General features: G+C 42.9%; 2 protein-coding genes across 14 annotated transcripts in view; one reads left to right on the top strand and one right to left on the bottom strand.

The window, feature by feature from the left end:
- LOC119015471 (gamma-aminobutyric acid receptor subunit alpha-5-like) overlaps positions 1-22,368 on the top strand; it is a 184,128-nt gene that overhangs the window by 28,215 nt on the left and 133,545 nt on the right. The window lies entirely within an intron of this gene.
- Positions 1-22,368, bottom strand: part of LOC119015478 (gamma-aminobutyric acid receptor subunit beta-3-like) — a 69,132-nt gene that overhangs the window by 11,255 nt on the left and 35,509 nt on the right. For all 5 annotated transcript variants that reach the window (XM_037091499.1, XM_037091502.1, XM_037091500.1 and 2 more), the window contains 4 exons: positions 14,337-14,557; positions 10,999-11,081; positions 9,278-9,415; positions 1,741-1,893 (listed from right to left, as the gene is read on the bottom strand). In XM_037091499.1, the coding sequence (XP_036947394.1) occupies positions 1,741-1,893; positions 9,278-9,415; positions 10,999-11,081; positions 14,337-14,557 (595 nt within the window). The remainder of the gene's footprint in view (positions 1-1,740; positions 1,894-9,277; positions 9,416-10,998; positions 11,082-14,336; positions 14,558-22,368) is intronic.

Genomic DNA, 22,368 nt, shown 5'->3' on the forward strand with positions numbered 1-22,368 from the left:
GGAGTCAAGCTTGAGTAGCGGGGCTGTGATCCCAATGGCATTTGACATTTAAAGGTCCACTGAATAGATGCGTTCCATTTCCCGGCGACACTAAAAATGGTTGAGTGTGAAACTGTGAGCCGACAACGCCGTCACACCGAGGTTGATGAGCAGAACAAGCCAAAAACAAACCCAACTAACACGATTGTGTTGAGAATAGATTAATGAATGTATTTTGGAGTGGAGAAGGACTCCTCAGTGTTAGGCGGGAGAGCCCCAGCAACAGTCAATTCATTTTCCACATCCTACTATACTGTACGAGGGACAGGTTTTTCTGCAGCTGCCTCAGTTGAGACAAAAAAAAAAAAAAAAAAACAGGTCGAAATTGAAAATGAGTTAATAGTGGCAGTCTCACAGCTGCATCCCCAATTCGAGAAGATCTGCAGCACAAAGCAGAGCCCACACCAGAGACTGAAGGGAGGGTGTGATTCTGGCTGAGAAAATGTTGTTGCGTTATAGTTGTTGTATTTTTTTCTTCTCGGGAGCTGATAAAATTGCGAGGCAATTTTGAGAAATTCTGCCGCAAGAAACGAATGCTGTTGTAAAAAAAATAAGATGTACAATGCATGTACAATGTACTTATTGCTTCAGCTATAAAGGGAGCCGTGCAGTTAACAGTCTGGACTTGGTGCTCGGAGCACCGTTGAAGTGTTGATACTGCATAGCACTTTGGCCAAGGCCGGGGCTAACTGGTTAGCATGCTAACTTCAGGAGCTAGTGCTGCAACATAGTCATCATAATGTTCTAACTGTTATGACATCTGTCTTTTTAGCTCATTTGTGTTGAGTGTTTTAACAATTGCTACATCAATGGCTTCTAAAGCTTTTCATTGTTAACAGCCACAGAACAATAAATTAAGTTTGATGCCCTACAGATTTACACTTTGTTAATGATGGCTATCACTGATTCCATATACACAGCACCAGCATAATCTTTGATTGGACCCTTGTCCTTGGCAATTATAGATTCACCTCGGCATTAATTGTGGCTGCTGGGGGAAGTCTATTGTCTTAATTGCATCACAGGCTCTTGTCTCGACAACATTCTGTGTACATTTCCCCTCCTGCCTATTCATATGTCATCTGCCCGCCTGAATATTCATCGAAGACAACCCCGCGCTGCGACCTCCTGCGAGGAATCACGATGATTAGGAACCTGCTGCTTCCATTTCTGCCTTGTTTACGAGCCCCACGGTGAGTGGGGCCCCGGCGCCCACGCAGGCGCTCCTCCATTAAGAAACGAAATTATGCTCATTAGAGACGTGATGTTTTCATAGCTCCTGGAGGGCTCTCGTTGACCACAGTGACTGCACACACAAGGGTATGACCTAGTTTGGTTGGAGTCAAGGTTGTGTATTTATGCGTTTGCCTCACGGAGAAGCAAATGCAATATTTCTGCTACAATATTCATGAGATTTAAAGTAAATTTGATTAGCCTATATCTATACAAGGCAGAGCTCATTTCCCTTTTCCCTCTCCAGCAGAGAAAAAACGGAAATGATGATCAAATTCATTCAAATTTGGTGCACCGATTTTCCAAAGCATTCCCTGAAGCTCAGAGTAATACCAGGTTCAGCCTCTCTCTGTGTTCATGACAACATATCGCTTTTTTGGGAATCCAGCAGTGAGGTTGCAGGCCCACTCTGGTCACCGTCCTCGTCTGAAGGAAGCCAAATACCTGCTCTTTTAGCTGCTTCTTTACCTAGTGCCACTCTGGCTGCTGACGCGTCGTAGTTTATCCAGAAGGATACCCAGGAGAGGATGGTAATCAGGATCGATGGCATGTACGTCTGCAGGATGAAGTAGCCGATGTTCCTCTTCAGCTTAAAGCTCAGAGACAGACGAGGGTAGGCACCTGAGGAAAGACCAGACAAAGAAAGAGGCGTTTTATTATCAGAATTTTATTTTTCAGGGTCACATGATATTAAACTACAAATTAGGTTAACTGATGAAAAAAACATGTCTTGAAACATTAAAACATTGACTTAAACACCAAACTTATATTATTCAAAGAAGCACACAGGGACACCTTGTGTTTTTGTTTCAGTTTCCATGACAACCCCGACAGCATGGGTCGGATTTATTGCCATGGTAACAAGTATCCCCATCACTAGCGCAAATGCACACACACGCACAAAAAAAAAAAAAAAAGCTGTAACCTTATTTTATGATGATGTGACACAATAATCAGGAAGGCGCTAACAATTTCAGCACGTTTTTCTTTGGATTTTTCAATTCTCCACATCTCAGCAACCTGCTTCATTCATACAATGATTCTGAGGGATTCAGCATTACTACATAATGGCTTTATAAATGGATGTAGCGGTGCCTTTGGTGCTTGGAGTCAAGAATTAAAAATAATCTGTCGCCGAGGTCTGCCATGAGAGTGCATTTCTGCCATTATTTTCCCATGACCTGGAATACAAAGAGCATGTGTGTGCATGGGACTGATATACGATCTGCGCATGATTTCTCATCACTCTCCCGGCATATGGCTCTTTATGGATCGAATCTATGGCTCGTTACTCCCCCTATTCTTAGCAATTTTTTCCATTTTTGGTTCATATCGGAGGAGAAGTGGGGGCCATTACACTGTAATTTCCAATCCGTGGGTTTCAGCCAAAGCTACTTGTGGAGAGCGTGGGTCCAATCGACCGCAGTACTTGTGAGGAGTTGGACAGAGAAGAGGGAAAAAAAAAAAAAAACCCCACACAATCTCATTGAGATTCTGTGCCAGCTGTATGATGGATAGCAATGAAATCCCAACGTGTTATTGTGAAGGGGCTGGCCTGTTCCATCAAATGTTACTATCTACTTTAACTGCTGCTGACTGATATAATTGACATTTGAAGGATGTCAGGAACCAGAGGACCAATATAGAGGCACACGAAATGGTCTATATATCTCTTTGGTCTAGATATCCATATCCTCTGACTTTTCCTCTAATGTCATCAGCAGGGTGAACGCATTCTTAAATAGCTCAACAAAGACTAGAAGGGTATAAATCTGGGTCAGATCCGATACAGACATTCACGGTCCCTGACAGTGTTCCAAATTGTCTAACGTTTCTCTGTCACTCTATTTCTCTATCTCTAGTTTTGACTGATCGTGTACAATTACTATATATCTACGTGATAGCCTGGCACAGGCAATCATAGTTCCCAGATGATGTATCCTGATGACTTTTCCTGTAGTGCCACCATGAGGTTGACATTTATAACTCTGACTGTGTCTCGACATACACTATATTACCAAAAGTATTCGCTCACCCATTCAAATGATCAGAATCAGGTGTTCTAATCACTTGGCCTGGCCCCAGGTGTATAAATTCAAGCACTCAGGCATGCAGACTGTGAAACAAGACATTTGTGAAAGAATGGGCCGCTCTCAGGAGCTCAGTGAATTCCAGCGTGGAACTGTCATAGGATGCCACTTGTGCAACAAATCCAGTCGTGAAATTTCCTCGCTCCTAAATATTCCACAGTCAACTGTCAGCTCTATTATAACAAAATGGAAGCGTTTGGGAACAACAGCAACTCAGCCACGAAGTGGTAGGCCACGTAAAGTGACGGAGAGGGGTCAGCGGATGCTGAAGCGCATAGTGCAAAGAGGTCGCCGACTTTCTGCACAGTCAATTGCTAGAGAGCTACAAACTTCATGTGACCTTCAGATTAGCCCAAGTACAGTACGCAGAGAGCTTCATGGAATGGGTTTCCATGGCCGAGCAGCTGCAGCCAAGCCACACATCACCAAGTGCAATGCAAGGCGTCGGATGCAATGGTGTAAAGCACGCCGTCACTGGCCTCTAGAGCAGTGGAGACGCGTTCTCTGGAGTGATGAATCACGCTTTTCCATCTGGCAATCTGATGGACGAGTCTGGGTTTGGAGGTTGCCAGGAGAACGGTACATTTCAGATTGCATTGTGCCAACTGTGAAATTTGGTGGAGGAGGAATTATGGTATGGGGTTGTTTTTCAGGAGCTGGGCTTGGCCCCTTAGTTCCAGTGAAAGGAACATTGAATGCTTCAGGATACCAAAACATTTTGGACAATTCCATGCTCCCAACCTTGTGGGAACAGTTTGGAGCGGGCCCCTTCCTCTTCCAACATGACTGTGCACCAGTGCACAAAGCAAGGTCCATAAAGACGTGGATGACAGAGTCTGGTGTGGATGAACTTGACTGGCCTGCACAGAGTCCTGACCTGAACCCGATAGAACACCTTTGGGATGAATTAGAGCGGAGACTGAGAGCCAGGCCTTCTCGACCAACATCAGTGTGTGACCTCACCAATGCGCTTTTGGAAGAATGGTCAAAAATTCCTATAAACACTCTCCTCAACCTTGTGGACAGTCTTCCCAGAAGAGTTGAAGCTGTAATAGCTGCAAAAGGTGGACCGACATCATATTGAATTCTATGAGTTAGGAATGGGATGGCACTTCAGTTCATAGAATGAGTAAAGGCAGGTGAGCGAATACTTTTGGTAATATAGTGTATGTCCGATGGACTGTCATGAAATTTGGGGAACACGTTCCTGTTTCCCAGAGGATGATTTGTCATAACTTTGGTGATCCCTTAAACATTTATCTAGCACCACTACCAGGTCATTTAAATATAAATATTGTTTATTGATGCCTTCATAATAATGAGAGCCACTCTGGCTGGTGCAGTCATTATTTGCTGTAAACACCCGGAGGGGGAAAAAAGTCTATAATAATCTGCTGGCACACTCTAATATAAACACAGTATGTATAATGTTTTACACTTCTAGCAGCAGCAGGAGTTTGTTTGGAATAAACAGAGGAAGAGTCGTGCAATATGCATGAGCGCCGCTCTGCAGTCAACGTAGCTGAACAAAGACAGCGCAGTGCTTGCAGGAACAGGGACTAAAGGAAAAAAAATCAAGGTGAACCCAACAAATTATTAACTTGAGGAATAAACAAGTAGTTCTCAGAGGGAAATAAGGTCCACAGACCCTTGCTAAAACTGGTAAGAATGTCGTGATGATCACTGATAAAAACTATAATATACATCAACCCATAATGTTTCCAATGTCTGTTAATTGTTTGGTCCATAAATTTAACCTAAACGTTTTCCCATGTCTTTGATTGTCTTGCTTTATCCAAACAACGCTCCAAATCTATTAAATTTTAACTTTTTTAACTTCAGACTTCGTGTTAAAGGTGTAGCTTTTGTAGCAAAAGATCTTCACTGACTGATTTTTTGTTTATATGTGGTGGACCCTGCCACCATTCTAGCCTCAAACGATGTTCTAGGGACCTTATTTTCCTCTCTGAACAGCTTTGTTATTCAGTGATGGAAAAAATAAATAATTCCCAGTATTATTACCTCATTAATCATTAAAATTCTGAATTTTAATTTATTTTCTTGAAACTACCAACGTGTCCCTTTACACAAATTCCTTATGTTAGAGAGCTTCCTATATTTGACTCACGCTATACAGTTTAGCAGGCGCGAACATGGTCGACACATGCTTAACACACACCTCATTACAGTATGTAACTGAGAGCAGATTGTCGCAGGTCTTAAAATATCCCATTCACTTCTTTTGATTGCATCCGTAATGGCAGCTCCCGCGGCCTAAAAACAGGACCCGGTATCTCTGCGGCAGCAGATGCAGAAGTGGCTTAAGAAACGAGTGGGCCGAGGTTCACTGGCACGCGGGCGTAGAACTGTACTGGCTGTAACTGCTACACCGAACAACAACATGCGTGAGTGGGAGGAACGCCATGTGCGAGGCCGAGGAGGCGAGGGAGGAAGGAGAGACGGGACGTAGGGATGATTATGAAAGTTGAGTGGATGATGACAGCAGAAGAATGGAGTCTGGGAGGGCGGATGGGTAGACGGGGAGCGCTGAGGAGTAGGAGGTCTGCTGTCGCTCTTCTTTGTCTCTGTTGTCGCCCTCCCGGCAGGGGTGTCACAGTCAAGCTTCACGTGCGGTGACAGACTGTGCCATAACCACTGGCAGAGAAACGTGTCTCTGACAGAGACACTGACCCCCATATGTGTTCTCTCCAGGCAATCTGGTTCTGCAACAATCAGGCTTATTTTCTTATTAAATTTTTTTTTAGCCTCTCTGAAACCAGAAAAACAAGAGCAAGAGGGATTAAACTGTGCTCAGACTGTAGCAAACATTAACATGTCTGACTAACTAGCTTACAACCTACTGTTTAGTAACCTAACCCAGCTTTGCCTCCAAGGCCAAAGAGTGTACTCTAACTATTATTTAAGAGTTAAAAAGCCCCGTTCACAAAAGGATTTTTGGGCCAGGACGGGCCAGGGCCGGTTAGTTGGCATGCTAACTTCAGCAGACATCTCTGCGACACAATACATAGATATCGTTTTTCAAAACTGCTATTTCTTCACATTCAGTCGATCATTTTTGTTTGTTCGTTTGGGCATTTCCAACTTCAGTTGTCACATTAATTTGCTGGTGCTCTATTTGAAAAAATCGGCTAGCTACAGTTGTCATTTCTGCTGCTAAAACGAACGGTTGCCCACTTAAAATGAAAAGTCTGCTTTTGCCTAGCTCTTTATAAAATCCAGGATTGATTGTTTAAAACATTACTTTGAATTCTGATTATTATCAACTCTCTTCTGAATCATGATATCTGACTGCAGCGCGATATTACTTGACACTTTCAGGACTGTTTTCCAAGGCTGTTGATGATGCATTTTATGTTTTCTGGGGCACCAAGGGCTCAAATAAAAGCACACAACATGACATATAGATGTCACATTTAAAGAGGCTATTATCGTGGCCATCTTGGCATAACGGAGATGAAAGAGAGGATGAAGACAAAAAGAAGGTGATGGCGGTGATGAATGCGCAAAGAACGCACATAAATGTCACCAGCCGCAGCTATGTTGTCTGGTCATGCGTGCATTTGCATATGCGCATGTGATACTGTATGTGCGCACACAAACAGGCAGTGTTTGTGTGTGTGTGCTTGGGGGACAATAATTGATGTTGCGGGCCTCATTCCACATGAATGTATGATTCCCGGAATCCTGGGCTGTTTTCCTTCTTAAACAGCAGGGTAATTGGCATCCAGCCACACCTCTTACACGAGAAAGGGAACAGATTCAGTGAAGGAGCATAAGAGGAAAGGAGTAAAAGAAGCGGCAGAGGGTGACAGAGATACCGAGACAGGACTGAAAGGAAAAGAGAGGAGGGGGGCAATGGGGGCTGAATTAAAGGCTGGCTAGTGGCACATGTAATGGAGGAACCTGGTCATTAGCCAGCCTCGCGGGGAGCCTCTGATGTGCTTCACACATCCTGCCAAGAGCACGGGAGCAAAGCAGTGGACGCTAAACTTTAATTGTCACCCCCACCACAGGGGGACACACGCCAGTTCTCCCAAGCAAATAAGACACTGAAGCGCTTTCACATGTGATTCGCACATACAGCCCGAGACACGCATGTACCGTACGCAGCCAGGAATGGTGGTAAACGCTAAGCAGCACATGTGCAACGCTGCGAGATAAAGGCACAGACGGTGAAAAAAACGAGGGCGAAGGAAAAGGATGAGGCGCACCGAGAAGACTGCAGCCTCAATAGACATGTTCAAAATATCCCCCAAAAAAAGGCAAACAAAAGAATAATTTACTGTGGATGTCCTTTTCAAGATGGGGTGTGGCTCCTCCTCATGAGCATAACTTCAGTGAGCAATGACGCTGTGACTAAATGTCACACAGCTTTTGTTTCCCCCCGCCGCCGCCGCCGCGGAGAAGCTGCCTCTCTGAATGTGTCTCCGCTGACCAGATTATACGGCTGTTAGTTAGGGAGCGTCAATAAAGTTCTGCAACCAGCGCCGAATGGACATTAAAAAAATCAGATGAATTTAGGACCTCTGTGTACGACACATTAAAAACCAAAGTTCACAGCGCGCATCAGAATATACCCCCGGGAGCAGTCGGCGCTGTCGCATTACTTTTCTAACACTCCACCAAGTTAGCAACAGAAACATTAATTAGAACTTGATCCTGCAGATGTTTTCCATGTACCGTATCTTGTCACCGTATCTTCTAATTAGTAGCCCTGAGAGATGAAAAGCTCTGAAGAAAGTGGCCATTGAGAACCTATAAATAACTCATGATTGATGTGTTTCACGACACTGGTTAATGACAATGCCAGCAACACCTCGTTTTTCCGTAAGCATTTGTTTTTCATGAGCTTCCATGTTATGTTCTCAATCAGTAAAGATTCAGCAGGGGATAGAGGTCACTGAAACCCTTTTACACTGCTGTAGTTTTTTTAGATGATAGCATTGTTTGGTTTTTTTTTTAAATTCACCATCTGATGTTTGCCACGTATGCACCACTCAGAAGAGAGCGACATTTGAATCACCATGTGTTGACAGCTGTGTTGACAGGTGTTTATGTTGCCATGGTTGCAAAAACATGGCAGAGTTGATACTGAAACATGTTCGGTGGTGCCTGCTCAGGCCTGAGGTAGCTGACCAATCAGAGCAGACTGGGATTTTTTCTGGGGTGGATGGGGGGGGCCCCTTAAGAGACGGGCACTAAAACGGAGCGTTCAGTGAGACGGTGTATCGAGGTGCTGAAGCAATGAACAGAAATAGAAAACAAATGTGTGTTGCTTTTTTTTTTACATTTTCTAGTTGACACCCTGAATAAAAATCTGACCCTGAAAATGAGCATAATATGGGTTCCTTTAAGATTTGTTTTTTAAGGCACTTGAGGATCAATTTCCCTCTGTCACACTGACTGATGGTATCGACTGATTGAATTGATTGGTGTCTTCAGCTGCATTTTGTTAATGTCAGCGTGTTAACCAAACCATTAACTCCGGCGTCACCTCTCAGGGTCAAGGACCATCCGGCTTGGACACAATTTGCTCAGTGAATCACGGCGTTTACGGCATGTTTTGGTTCAGCGCTGCTACCGGCATCCTCGCATCAGCCGCTGCTACTTGAGGGATACTTCAAAGGCATTGCATTTCCTCACTTCAACCCAATTAGAAGCACTGACAAACACAACTTTGGCTCTGAGGATTTAAGATCAACAGATCAAGCTTTGGCACGGATTTGTTTGCTACAGAAATTGATTAAATAATCAGCTTGAAAATAGGCCAACGCTTGATATGAACAATATCATCTAAAATGTACCAACCACTTGTCAGTCTGTCATGTATTATTCCCAAAGGAAATGCAGTTCATGGCACAACATTACACATCACAGTAGAGCACGGCATCTACCTGTGGAAAAGACTACGTTCCTGGAGACCAGCTTGTAATCGACAATGGAGAACTGAGGCAACTCGATCCGCGTCACCCCCGTCACGGCCGACTCGCCTCCCTTCCAGTAGAACTCGATGTCGTCTGTGGTGTAGCCATCTGCACAAGAAGAAAACACGCGCACACACACACACACACACCAAGGTGTAACCATCTGTCTAACCATCACTGGAGACCAAGATATGCAGTGTTGTTGATCATCCAACTGGGCTGTCATTTGGGAAGAATCAAATAAATAAAAGAGAAGCCTGTTTGAAGTTGTTTCCAAGAACCAGACGTTGCTTTGAAAAGCAAGTCAGTTAATAGGTTCACTTGAGTTCACAAAAATGTCAAAAGAATTCAAAAATAGCTGACATTTCCGGTGTCCTTAGAAGCTCCGGCCTCACTTACTGTATTTGCTTTCATTTTCTTCAAGTGTTCCAATACGGGAACTGTTGTGAGACAGATCTTGAATGCGCTCTATTCTTAACTGTATTTTGAGAGGCTGACATTAGCTCAAAGGAACCCACAGGGACACCAGCAGTGTCTGTGATAATCCTAATCCTTGTTTACTATCCTAACAGTGTATCAGGTGTAAACCGGTCCCTGATTAAAAGGCTACAGTGTGAACCAGGAGTTCTCTGGAGGCGTCTTGAAGGCCGCTGCTGACATTTGCTGCATGAGGTTGACTGATGGTTGAACATTAGCATTGGGGCTTCAAGATATGAAAAAAAGGAAGTAGTTTCTTCAGTATTTTGACAGATATTGTGATTGTTAGGGTCTACACCAAACAAATAAACCTGCTGGTCAGCTCTACAGTTTTTCATTATAATGCTGTTTTATCACACTCTTTCATCAAGACATTGTGCATCGTGCAGTTTGGATATTGCAATTAGCCATATTGCTATTTTGATTCACTCTCCAGCCTTAACGAGCGCGACACAAACTTAATGACCACAGTGGGATTTTTATGATTTTTCCCCTCACAGCTGTTTTTATCCAAATCGGTCATGAGACTGAGTGTGCGTATGAGACTTCAGTGGAAGTTTTTCTTAACATCCTGTTTTAGTCGTCAGTCACAAGGGGATCATAGGAACCTGTATTTCCTTGGATTGTTTTTGATAGAAGATAAAAAGAGTAGCCCCACGTAACCAACGGCTAAATATAGAAGGGTACAGAAATGGCTGTCTCTCTGAAAACTAAAAGGAGAAATGACAATGTAGGGTACCACCTGATTCAGAATGACTTCGGTTTACTTTCAATATTATCTGATCTGATCCAGCATAAGTCTGATGATTTGCTTATTGTCAAAAATGTATGCTTTAAAAAACAAAATCAACATTGTCTACCAATCCAGGCATGGTAAATATGAGCAGAATTTTGTGTGCTCATATTGTGCTTCAATTTTGACCAGTCTTTATTCTCCATCGTCTCTCAAAAGTCACCAAACTTAATGCAAGTGCAGCATTTAATACGTGGAATGCCCCTTTTTAAGGTGAGCTAATGAATTCTGCCATCAGCCATAATTGCCTTAAGATGTAAATCCTATCTGTCTGTCACCTGGGATAGATTCAGAATGAACGCAGACCTCAAAAAGAAGGTTGGCTATGGTTTCGCTCACAGTGCAACGCGTCACATCTCATATATATATTGTGTTGGTTTTCTGCTCAGTGCGCTGACAGTCATTAGGTCTCTCTACTCACAGCTCTCTATCTCCAGAGTGCAGTTCTGTTCGTCCAGGGGATACCTCCTGAGATCCATCATACACGCCGCAGTTGTAGTTATCCTGGAAATAGAAGACACAGATGGGGGAGGAGAGGAGAAGATTTGAGAAACTGTATGTGATTTTAATAATCGTATTGAAGGGAAGATGGATGAGAAGGAACTGATGGCTACTATTTTTATGCCCTTTTAGATTATTCTTCTAAAAACAGAAAAGCAGGTAAGGGCTTCACAAGGAAGGGCTTTAAAGGAAACCAAACGTCCATTTGTCTTCACATTAAGTCCCTTAGCTGGCTTCATCTTACTGGAGACTATTGGCATTGTCATCTAAAAATAAGATTATTGCACCGCCTCCAAACTAAAATGCTGACTGTGTAACTGTGTACATCATTACGCTATAGATCACAGCCTGACGAGCAGTCCTCTTTCTTTCATCAGTTCACGTCCCTCCACCCCCCTCCACAGACCTGGCTACCCTCCACCTGGTGATTAAGTGAAAATTTGTGCAAATAAAAAATCTTATCAAAGCAAACGCGTTTTTGGCAGTATTTAGTGCCTGCTCATCCGAACTGGGTCATGACGAGGTATCCCTTTGTTTATCAGATGCAGGCACTGAAACGGCTGATGATCAGACAGTTAAAATAAGCAGCAAAGTGGAAATGCTAATTCCGAAATGATTTGGGCTAAGTCTGCCCTGATTAAGAGCCGGCTGCTTGGCAATTAGCCACTGGATGTCTCCATTCAGTTGAGACTTGGATGAGGCTGTGGAAACCCATTAGGTGTTATTAATATTATTATACAGCTAAAATTACAACAACAAAACAGTGTGTCTGTGTGATATACACATATTGTAGTTATTATGACACACTGCATAATTCCAACATATGGCCATGCTTAAGTATCATCAAAATCGTGTATCCCATCATTAGTCATTCATGACAGTAAACTGAATGTCTCTGTGGACTGCGCTTATGGAGTCAAAAACATGTTCCATATTAAATAATTCAATAGGACACGATTAAAATAAAATCATCACATTAATAAATAGTGTAAACCACTAAATTGGGAAATAATTTGATACATAATTCAAACTCATTTTTAATTTATCACTAAGTGTCGTCATTCTTTCTCAAAATGTCTTTTTCCCCCAATTAATTTATTAGATGTCACATTTTATTGAAGTGGCGTTGTCGGCAGGAACCACCCCAGCCTCCATTAAGCTAGCAATTGCTGGAAAATCTAGCCAGATAGCTCATTTTAGCAAGGGCAACAATGTCAAAATAAGTAAAGCTAAAGTGTGTCACTGTGATTAAACAAAGTGCACAGACAATGTTACTAACCTTCCAGTCGTTATTTTTAGCTAAACAATGCTGCACATGCTACCCGCTAGCCAGCTAACTAGGTATGCAGGGTTCTGAGCTTGGATTATTACTCAGCACCAAAACAAAAGCATCATATAATGTTTCATAATGTTATAAAAATCAATCTGGGAACTTATTATCACTTTTCACTATTTACTGCCACTTTAAAGGTGCATTATGTCGTTTTTGGAAAGAAATTTGAACCAGAAAATATCTTTATGGACTGATTTTTTTATGCCTAAACAATCTAAATAAACAAACTCTTTGTTTTGATGAATATTCTGATCAATAAACAGAATGCCCAAACTGACCTTAAAAGGACAACACAATTTCTTACTTTGTTTGTTTGTGGCGGACCCTGCCACCTTTCTAGCTTCCAACAGTGTTCAGGGGACCTTATTTTCCCCTGAGAGCAGCTTGTTTATTCAATTGTAGGAAAAATAAATATTTGACTTTTTATTATTACCTCATTAATATTGTAAATATGAAGAATTCTGAGTTTGAATTTCTTCTCCAAAACTGCGTACTGCCCCTTTAAAGCGTAAATGATGCATCGAATGTGTAATTGAATCGGAGCCCTGCCGTTGGCACACATGAATACGGAACAAACACGGGGCGTTTTCTTTGATACCATGATAGGAATCTGTATTCAGCGTGTTCCTCTACCTGACATACATTTATGTAACGGCTCATATCGCAAACACCACGTCACACATCGCCCCTCTGCCTTTGATCTCTTGAAAGCACAGAGAGGTCTATAAGTAGCCCACGAGGCTAAGTGCTATGAACTCCACTTGCATAATCAAGCATGGCTGTATGACTGTAAAGTATGAACGCTGAACGATTCAAACACAAGCATGCAAGAAACGAAACGCGTGCAAACACACACACACTCACATGCACGCACAGACCCTTTTCGCTTTGCACTCTAATAATTCAAAGCATGCATCCATATTCATAGGTCACAGTAACTCTTCTGAACCTGCCTGTCGAGAAGATCAATGGAAATTCAAAACAAGGGCTTTATGAAACAAATATCAAAACAACAGCTGCGAGCTTAACATTGCATTAATTCACCTCCTAACCTGCTCATACTCCTCCTCCATGGATGATCTCCGACTGCACTCTCCCCTCCTTTTTTTAAAAAAAATAATAATTAAATGCCGGGGTGCCCTTGAGCACAACGCTTAATCCTCTGGCTGCTCGGCGGCCAGCAGCGGAAAAAACTGCCAAGATCTCAGCTTGGGCAACTGCGGTGCCGTAACAGGGCTTTAAACATAGAATTAACTTGACACTGGGAAACATCTGAGAACATTTTTTTTTTTTTGACCCTGAGATTCACTGTGTTGCCTGTTGTTGGGAGTGTCGCTCATTTGCATGGCCCAGAAATTGCACATCACCACTCTAACGACGTGAATAATCCTAGTCGCTGCAGTGCGCTGGCACACAACACATACTGTAGTTGCATCTAGGCGCTATCGAGAGGACATCTGTGATTGTCTTTAGTTTTCAATACAAACAAATCCCATGAAAAGACACGGACCAACTATGCGGCTGTCCATCTCTTATTAATACTTTGCCTTTCCTTTTCTGACTGGCAAACAGCCCCAAGGCCACTGCAGTACCCAGATTCATGGAAATTAAGGAACACTGGTGTTTTTTTGGTTAGTTTTTGTAAACATTTGAGCAATAATATATGCAAGACTTTGGCCAGACAGACAGTATTTAGTGGTAAAAAAGGATTCATTGTAGCTTTCGCTCTTCAGAAATAGAATACTACAGCATTCATTCTCGGCCATTGCCAACAAGATCAGTAATCCAACCTGATAAAAGCACGGAATTCAGAGAACTAAGATTTCTGAGTTATAAAAAGTAACACGCAGGAGAGCCAAACATGCAACACGCGACGCCTACTCACAACAAACATATTGACAAAAGGCTATTTTGCATGTGCCCACCTGAGGCCATAGAGAACGGTACCATCTGGATGCAGGCGGATCATGCGGTTTTTGACGGTGACTCCGTGGACGAAAGACTTCTTGTCGTTTAGGAAGTAGGTGTCGGGGACCCAGAGCTGGTCGGCGACCCTGTTGTCCAGGGTCAAGTTGAGGGGGATCCCTATGTAGGCTAGACGTTTGTCCCTCCAGTACTGTTGGAAATACATGGTCAGCGTGTAGTCCTGTGAGACAAACAGAGGAAAACAGACAAGAAGAACAGGTCACTATCTGACACATCAGCTCTGTTCACTCCCCACTGTCAGTGCTCCTAATATTTATATGACATGACACGGCATCCAACAAGCAGAAAGGACTGTGGGCCAACTGATTCACATGCCGCAGCCAAATTTTCAGAAGTGCTTTTGCCCTTCCTTCTGGAATACAGTAGCCCATACAGTAATGTGCCACTGTACAAGTGTGTGGGCAGGCTGACTCATGTAGCTGCAGTTTCGGTGGAAAAGTTCATAGAAAATTTCACCCTGATGCATCAACAGCAGAGTATTCCCAGTTACGGGCACAGTGATTCATAAAGCCTCAGAGTTGAACTGTCATGGCGCCCAGTAGCTTTTTCAACATATGTTGCCTTTCATTTCATTCAAACAGGCTGACTCTTGAGAGTTGCATTACTGTTTGTTTCATCTTTCAAAATAAATTATTCCAACTCTATTCCAGTAAATGCTGTTTTGTTGTTCGCCTAGCAGCTATTGTTTTCTCTCTCCGTGGGGGGGCAAATGGAAATATGGGCTTTAAGTAACACTTTATTGTGATGTCCTCTAGGGTCACAGCTAATTTGTTAGTCTAATAGGTATTTCCCCCCATTACCCCAATGCAATCAAAATCAAAACGACTAGGTCTCAAAGGCTTGATAGCAGTAGGCTACATAAAAGCTCTGGAGTGCTTTTAACACTGCCTGTAAAAGTAGAAGTTAAACAGGCTTACTTTAAGTTGTTTGAATTGGTGGACCAACCTTAGTGTTTATCTCCTTTTCTTCTGTTTGATTTACTTCATATTCCAGTTTCTAAATTCCTTTGGTAAACTTAGGTTCCTATTGTGAGTATTGATCATTTTCATTAATGGTTAATCCATCAAAGATTTTTTTTTCTTAGCTAGCTCGCGGCGTGGCCCTTGGGATGGCAACATCGCTTTGTCACTCCTGTAAACTAATGACACTCCCATTAACCCCAGCTGTGCTCAAGATTTAGTCCTAATTAGCAAATGTGAGCATGATAAAGGAGCACATGCCTGTGTTTCAGACAACTCAGAAAAAGGCGCAACGGAATGACACTCTGAGTCGTAATTCCTCGCTGTAAACTCGGGGCACATCCATCTCCCATGTATCGGCACACATGGAAAGAAACATTTTTGAGCACTCAAGCATGTAAATGTATGCTAGTGGTAACCCAAAGTACAATTGTTACCCTAAATGTGACTATTATGTCACCTTTATATAGCTTATTTTGTCAAAAATCCCACATCTATTCAGTTGATGATGATATGAAATACGACATGAAACAGAAAAGCAAGAAACTAATGCTGAAATGTTGAAAAATGTATCCTTTTGTCACTATTTGTTGGCCGACGACTCTTCTCAGAATGCCATTTTTTGCCAAAAGTCAGGTCAAAGCACTCAGCTGATAGCTCAAACTGCATTTGAAACACGGGCTTCATCACTGCTCGCCTTTTAAATCACATAAGTGTTTGCAAACATCGACGTGATCATGTAAGATTCTGACATTCTCTGTGTCTCTGTATAACAAACCCTCGCCATCTGGCACCAGAGCCCAGCAAGTATTGGCAGGGAGTGCTTCAAGTGCATCCACGAGGAGATGATTAGTCCTGTGAAACCAAACGTTTTAAGGACGGTTGTGTAAGTGAGTAAAAATAAATAAATAAGAAAATTGGACAGTAAGCAAGTAAGTGTTTTTGTTTTGCCTCGATCCGAGTAGTGTTTGACCAGAGTAGCAGCAGCAGAAGCGGCGGTGGTGGAGATAGAGGACAGAGCCCCTCCCTCCTTCCCCTTCCACATCACATAATCCACTTACCCAAGCTAACGGTCTCTCTTCTCTATTTCTGTTTTTATCTCAGTCTGTCTGCACCTCTCTCACTCTCTCTCACCCTCTCCCTCTCTCTCTTTCTCTCGGGGCAATGCCATGATATCCCCCTCTCTGCCCGCTGTGGTGTTGAAATGAAACCAGCCCGCACCAAGCTGGCACTGGCCGAGGCGCACATGTCTGTCGGTGCTGCAGTTTTTGTTTATTTTGTTTGGTTTTTTTTTTTCAGGTTTCGCACAGAAGAAAAACAAACAGAAATGCAGATTTACGGCCACTGCAATGAGCAACGGCTTCCAAAAAAAATGTCTGTGTTATATAACCGAAATAGTTTATTTGTCTTTTTTTTTTTTGCACGCCCCTTGTGCACTCATCTCAGCACTGTTGCTAATGCTCAGAAAACACTTTGCATTTTCATGAGATAACCAAAGAACAGAGTGCAATGTCAGGCACTTGACTGCACGTTAATTATTCATTCCTCTGTTTCGGCTGATACTTCACACTCAATGGATATGTGTTCCAGGTTTCGGCGCGCACACAGAGATGTGAACAGGGGAAGATCTTAGTCAGCACAGGATCCAGATTGGTCACACAGCATGAGGAGGAAAGCGCATTGGCACAGAGCCATAAATGTACAGAACGGTGGTGGAACCATCGCCCCGGACGGAGGCATTCTGGTTGTATCTGGCACAGACTGAGAAATAAACTCAAGCTCAAAAATGTAGACTGAAGATAGCAGTTATCCTTTGTGGTATCTGTTCCCAGGAGAGGCACAGTGATTCATAAAGCTTCAGAGTTGAACTGTCATGGCACCACGATAGCTTTTTAAAGCTTTCCGTTTCGTTCAAATAGTCTTAATTTGGCTCAAAGAAGGCTTTTTTCTGTATTATTATCAGTCTAATGTCTTTAAATTTTGCCCTGGTGTTGGGACAAAAAAAGCAATCTGACGATGTCACCACAGGCCCTTGGAAGTGGCCAAATCAATAAATTCATCAATCGTGAAAATGATCGTTAGGTACTGCCCTCAAGGTACGCGATGCCATTTGTTATAACGTTGGTGGTCGTTTTAACCACTAATGACAATTATACACAAACGTCAGGGTAACAAGTCGACCACGATGTGATTTATAATATGACATAAACTGACAAGCTGGATTGTTAACCAGGCCTGCTTTACTTCAGGAAGCTCTAAAAGCCCTGAGTTCATCATCTTTATTGGTTAATGATAAAAAGATGAAGATCTGTTTGGAAATATGCACCTAAAGCTCATCCAGGAGACTTAAAGGGGCACGCCCTAAATTTTATTTTACTACTGTTCTCTGTGGTTCTGGAGGAGCTTTCCAACGTCTTAAGAAATTGGGGCTTGGGTTTGAATAAAGAAGAAGCAGTTTAGTAGGCATGGAGGGAATAATACAATATGCTATTGAATTGCACTATGGGTATTGTAGGATCTAGCACTATCGGAACTTGGATGCTTTGATTTTTCAAATATTTTTTAACTTGTCATGAAACAGTCTCAGTTTCATACTGATGCATCTTCATCACCTACAAAAGCAAAGAGACCATGAGCAAGGTGGTGGCACGGTAATAAAACAAAGTCTATTTTGTTTTACCATCATCACATTTTGTCTAAAGCAGCCACCAGAATCACATGTTGAGTCCATCGTAATAATGCAGCTGAAATACCAAATGGCTGAAGTACACCTTTTCATTTTTGATTCAACTCAGCATGTGAAAAGAGCTCTTTGCAAATTCTGACAAAAGGACGCTTGAAGGTATCATCAGGGCCATCTCCCCTTAGATTTAGGCTTTCACTCAAAGCTTGAGTGTGAGGTCTGAAGGTGGCCATTTTGGAGTCAGACAGCCTCATGAAAGAGGATACTGAATATTGCATCAACGAACAAATTCTAGGGGCCAAAAAAAAAAAATCGGGATTTCTCAACATGTATTCTAAAATGCCCATGTCGTTTATAATTATATAGCAGGTCTAGTTGCAAGTGTGAAAATGTTTGTAGAAATTCACACAGCACGTATTCAGAAACTGTGCCTTCAAACAAGCCGATACTGTCACTGCCTCAGCTATGCCCCCATCACACCCATGGTAGCAAAAACACCTCAGGCCTGTAAGAGCTGACCAATGACAGAAGAATGGGCCTTTTGGGAGGGCAGCCTTAAAGAGACAGCCACCAAAACTGAGCATTTAGGCAGAGCAGGAATAGAGGTGCTGCAACAATGGCCAGTATGGGCAAAATAATGTGTTTTATGATCATTAACGCCTGTAACCATTTTCTATTAGACACCCAAAATAAGAGTAGGAACCCAAATAATGAGGGACCTAGATCTTAAAGATCCCGTAAATCAGCCTGTTTTAAGAAATACCCAACTGAGCTGCTCCCCAGCTGAGTCTTGTGTTAAAAAGCTCTATAATTTTCCCTGTGCCTAAATAGTGTTAAGTATTCCTTAAAGAGTGCCTATTGTGCATCTACTAAATAAATGTGTGTTTTAATCAAATTATCACACAGTAATTGCCATACAGCACTGGTTGGTTTTCTGGGCTGTAGGCAACATCTAATTAAGCTGCTGGTGCCGTCGCATTGACTAAACTGCGCTTAATAGGTCCTTTTAAAAGTGACTCCATGCACACAGAGTGGGAGGAACGCGGGCTGCAGGGGCCTCGTCACAGGTTAATACAGCAACAGCGTAGAAGGAACTACATTCTATCTCCAGTTCTAAAAGAGATACACCTCTACGGATGAGTGATTTGTTAAGGTACGACACTGGACAACAACTTCCCCCCTACATAGGTTAATCTTCTTTCTTGGAATAACTTCGCATACATCAAGAAGCCTCCCTCTGTCAGCGATGGCAGAGTTCTCAGAATAGATAAGAAAATAAATCCTTGTCAGTTTCCAGGATTTGGTGACACACGGGGCAATAAGTGTTATCAGTCATAGTCCCATTAAAGTGGTCAGTGTGGATTGATCACAGCATGTGGTGGGGAATCAAATTTGCTGTAAGAACGAGTACCGTCGAAGTGGATTCCCCCCTTTCCTCCATTACCACTGTAACTGTAGCCTCCATCAATCCCTTACAAATGAGTAATGTCTTCTACGCTGCCTTGTTTTCACCCTTATCACATCAGTCCCCCACCCGGCCTCCATCCCCGCCGTCTCTTGGCGAGCGCTGCTGAGCTCTAGGTATGCCTTTTCCATCTCCCGCCAGAGCATCAGCAGGTGGGCAAGCCAAGCGAACAGTACACACACTCATCGCGAGGCATAAATGATTTAAATTAACCGTGTAGCCTGTACAAACACGCAGCCAAGGAATCCTCATCAATCTTTCATGGAGACAATCAGATTGAATTTCAGATGAGCGCGAGTGCAGGTTTGCATCACCTGCCCTGGAACTTTCCTTTAAGGAGGGAGGTGGGCTCGGGTTTTTCTATGAACCAGGACTATGGATTATGAATTATTGACGAGTCTCCACACATGAGTTCCCAATGCGTGCAGCTTTTACCACTGCTGTTTGGCCATTAGCGTATGTTTTCAGCCGAGATAATGACGGTGACCAGTGGAAGTGATTTCCAGCAAGCCTCTCAATTATTCAATTAACCCGACTGGATAATCACTTCCATTCGGGGGGTGTGTGAGAATTCAGATAAGCAGAGTTTTGGCTGCAAACTGACCCATATTCAATTTAATCTCTCTCTCCCTCTCTCTCTCTCTGTGCGGCGCTAGCATATACTGACTGCTTCGTCGTGATACCGGCAGTATCTAGGAAAATATCCTGCTAACATTGTTTGTCACATGGCATATGCTCTCTGTCCCCGGCATATGCTGGAGCTAGCTCGTCGCCACGGAGCGGCAGCACAATGGGAGCGAATGGGGGGGGGGGTAAACCTACTAATAAAACAGAAAAGGAATCATCATCATTTCATCTGACACGTATCAAAGCTCAGCAGCGGTGGCAACATGAAAAATAAATGGCCGCCCCGGCTAAACTTGTGAAATAAAAAACGGGATATGATATGTAATCACCGTGTACTCCATATGAACCCCCGCTCAAAGTCGAGCAATTTGAGTCACTTCAATGTAATTTCGGAGCCCTCCCTTGGGATGGCCCTGAGGCGGTGTATCACCGCAGTGCGGGGGAATCCCTCAGCGATGTTCCTACACCCCCCCTCCACCCTCCTCCTGCTGCTATAGAATGGTAAAAATAGCACCGTCCCTTATTGAGAGCAAACACGGGGAGGTGATTGAATTGGGCTTATTCCTCTAAACGACAGCGCTGGCCTTCAATATATAGGATAATTTCCTCACTGTCTAATATTTGGTGATGTATCGCCTCATAATAAGGAAAGAGCGGGGGGGGGGGACCAGTACGGTGACGTGGACTGCATTATCACAGCAGTACACAGTCTTTTTTCAAATTACTTTTGGTGAATATCTTTCCCTTTGAAGATTCTGTTTCGCTTCAAAGAAACTTTCAAACACACTTTCACGCAAAAACCCTCATCTTTAATAATTTCTTGGGTTCTTCTGTGTAATCTGCTATTTTGGACATTATTGGAACCGTTTTTGGGGGGGAGGTCAGCCGTTACATTTGAGGTTGAGGAGAATCAGTGTGACCGTAGGAGGCTTTTTCTTTTTTCTTTTTCAGTGAACGCTCCCAATGAGTGAGTCACATGCTTGAGTAACAGTTACAGAAAGGCTAAAGGGGGCAAAGCAGGTTTCAGAGGTCTTTTGTGAAGGACGTGGACAAAGAGAAGGTGTGATCTAACCCAGGCCTCAAAGGAAAAAAAGGACAGTGGGCGATTACGTGTTTGTAAAAGAAACAGTGACGGGAGCCAGACAAAGACGCATGTCACCTTGTTGCGTTACATGTTGGAATTTCACAAAATGCATGAACAAAACTCATTATGTCGTATGACTCATTATCAGATAGACCGCCTGAAAAACACTTATGTTTATCATGCATTCATCTTGATATAATCATAATTCACACATGCAAAATTCGTAATTCCTTCGCCATGTTATCCTTTTGGGTTTTATGATCATATTTAGCTTTTGCATTGTATTCTATTTTGTAAGGAAAATAATATCTCACTCATACGGCTCCCTCGGAGTTTGTCAGTTTCAAGGTGAACCCCCAGTGTAACATCACCAACTGTATACATTGATATTCAAGCTATTCCCTCTTTATTTTTGGTGCATACAGTGCTGTTCTGTTCAATATTTATGGTTTTTGCATTTTGGCATACTTAAAAGCTGCATTCCCTCCTCCTGATGGCGTACGACTCTTGAGTATCGGTGCGCACGGGTTGCTAACGTTAGCCCGTAAAGCAGCGCTAGTGCGGAAGACGTGAACAGATGGCAAGCATCCGTGCTAATTCTATCTCCGTAAGACAATTAGCAAACGACATTTTGATTTCCACAGTAATGCAAGAGAAATCCCCACAGCTGAAGACACCATACGGGAAAAGTATCAGGCCGTGATGTTTGCATAAATGCCACCAGGGACCTCGGATGATGTATGAGGCTCTTGCAATGGGGCACTCGAAAATCAGTGGGTAGGGTAAAAAATTGGAAATGGGATTGAGCCACACAATCTCAAAAAAATGACCGTTTATCTTTAGAAATGTGTTTTTTATTGCTTCCCCGCTCTGTTAATAACCTTCCAACCCCTAACTTTTATCTTCCAATCCCTCCGTGGTGTCCTGACCTCACGGTTGGCCACGCTCTAAACCTTTGCACCGCAATTTTTCCAAATTATTATCTCATGCATAGCAAAGGCTGAAAACTGCTCCATTTCCTGTCGTCTCGCGACTAATGAGTCTGTAATAAAAAAAGATTCTCAACATAAATATGGAAGGCTATTTCTCCTCCTCAGCCGAGGGTGCAGAAAACTCAGGTTCTATTTCTGCAGGGGTCCTCTCTCTTTCCTCC

This window comes from Acanthopagrus latus, chromosome 24 (assembly GCF_904848185.1).
Source record: "Acanthopagrus latus isolate v.2019 chromosome 24, fAcaLat1.1, whole genome shotgun sequence".
Taxonomy (NCBI): domain Eukaryota; kingdom Metazoa; phylum Chordata; class Actinopteri; order Spariformes; family Sparidae; genus Acanthopagrus; species Acanthopagrus latus.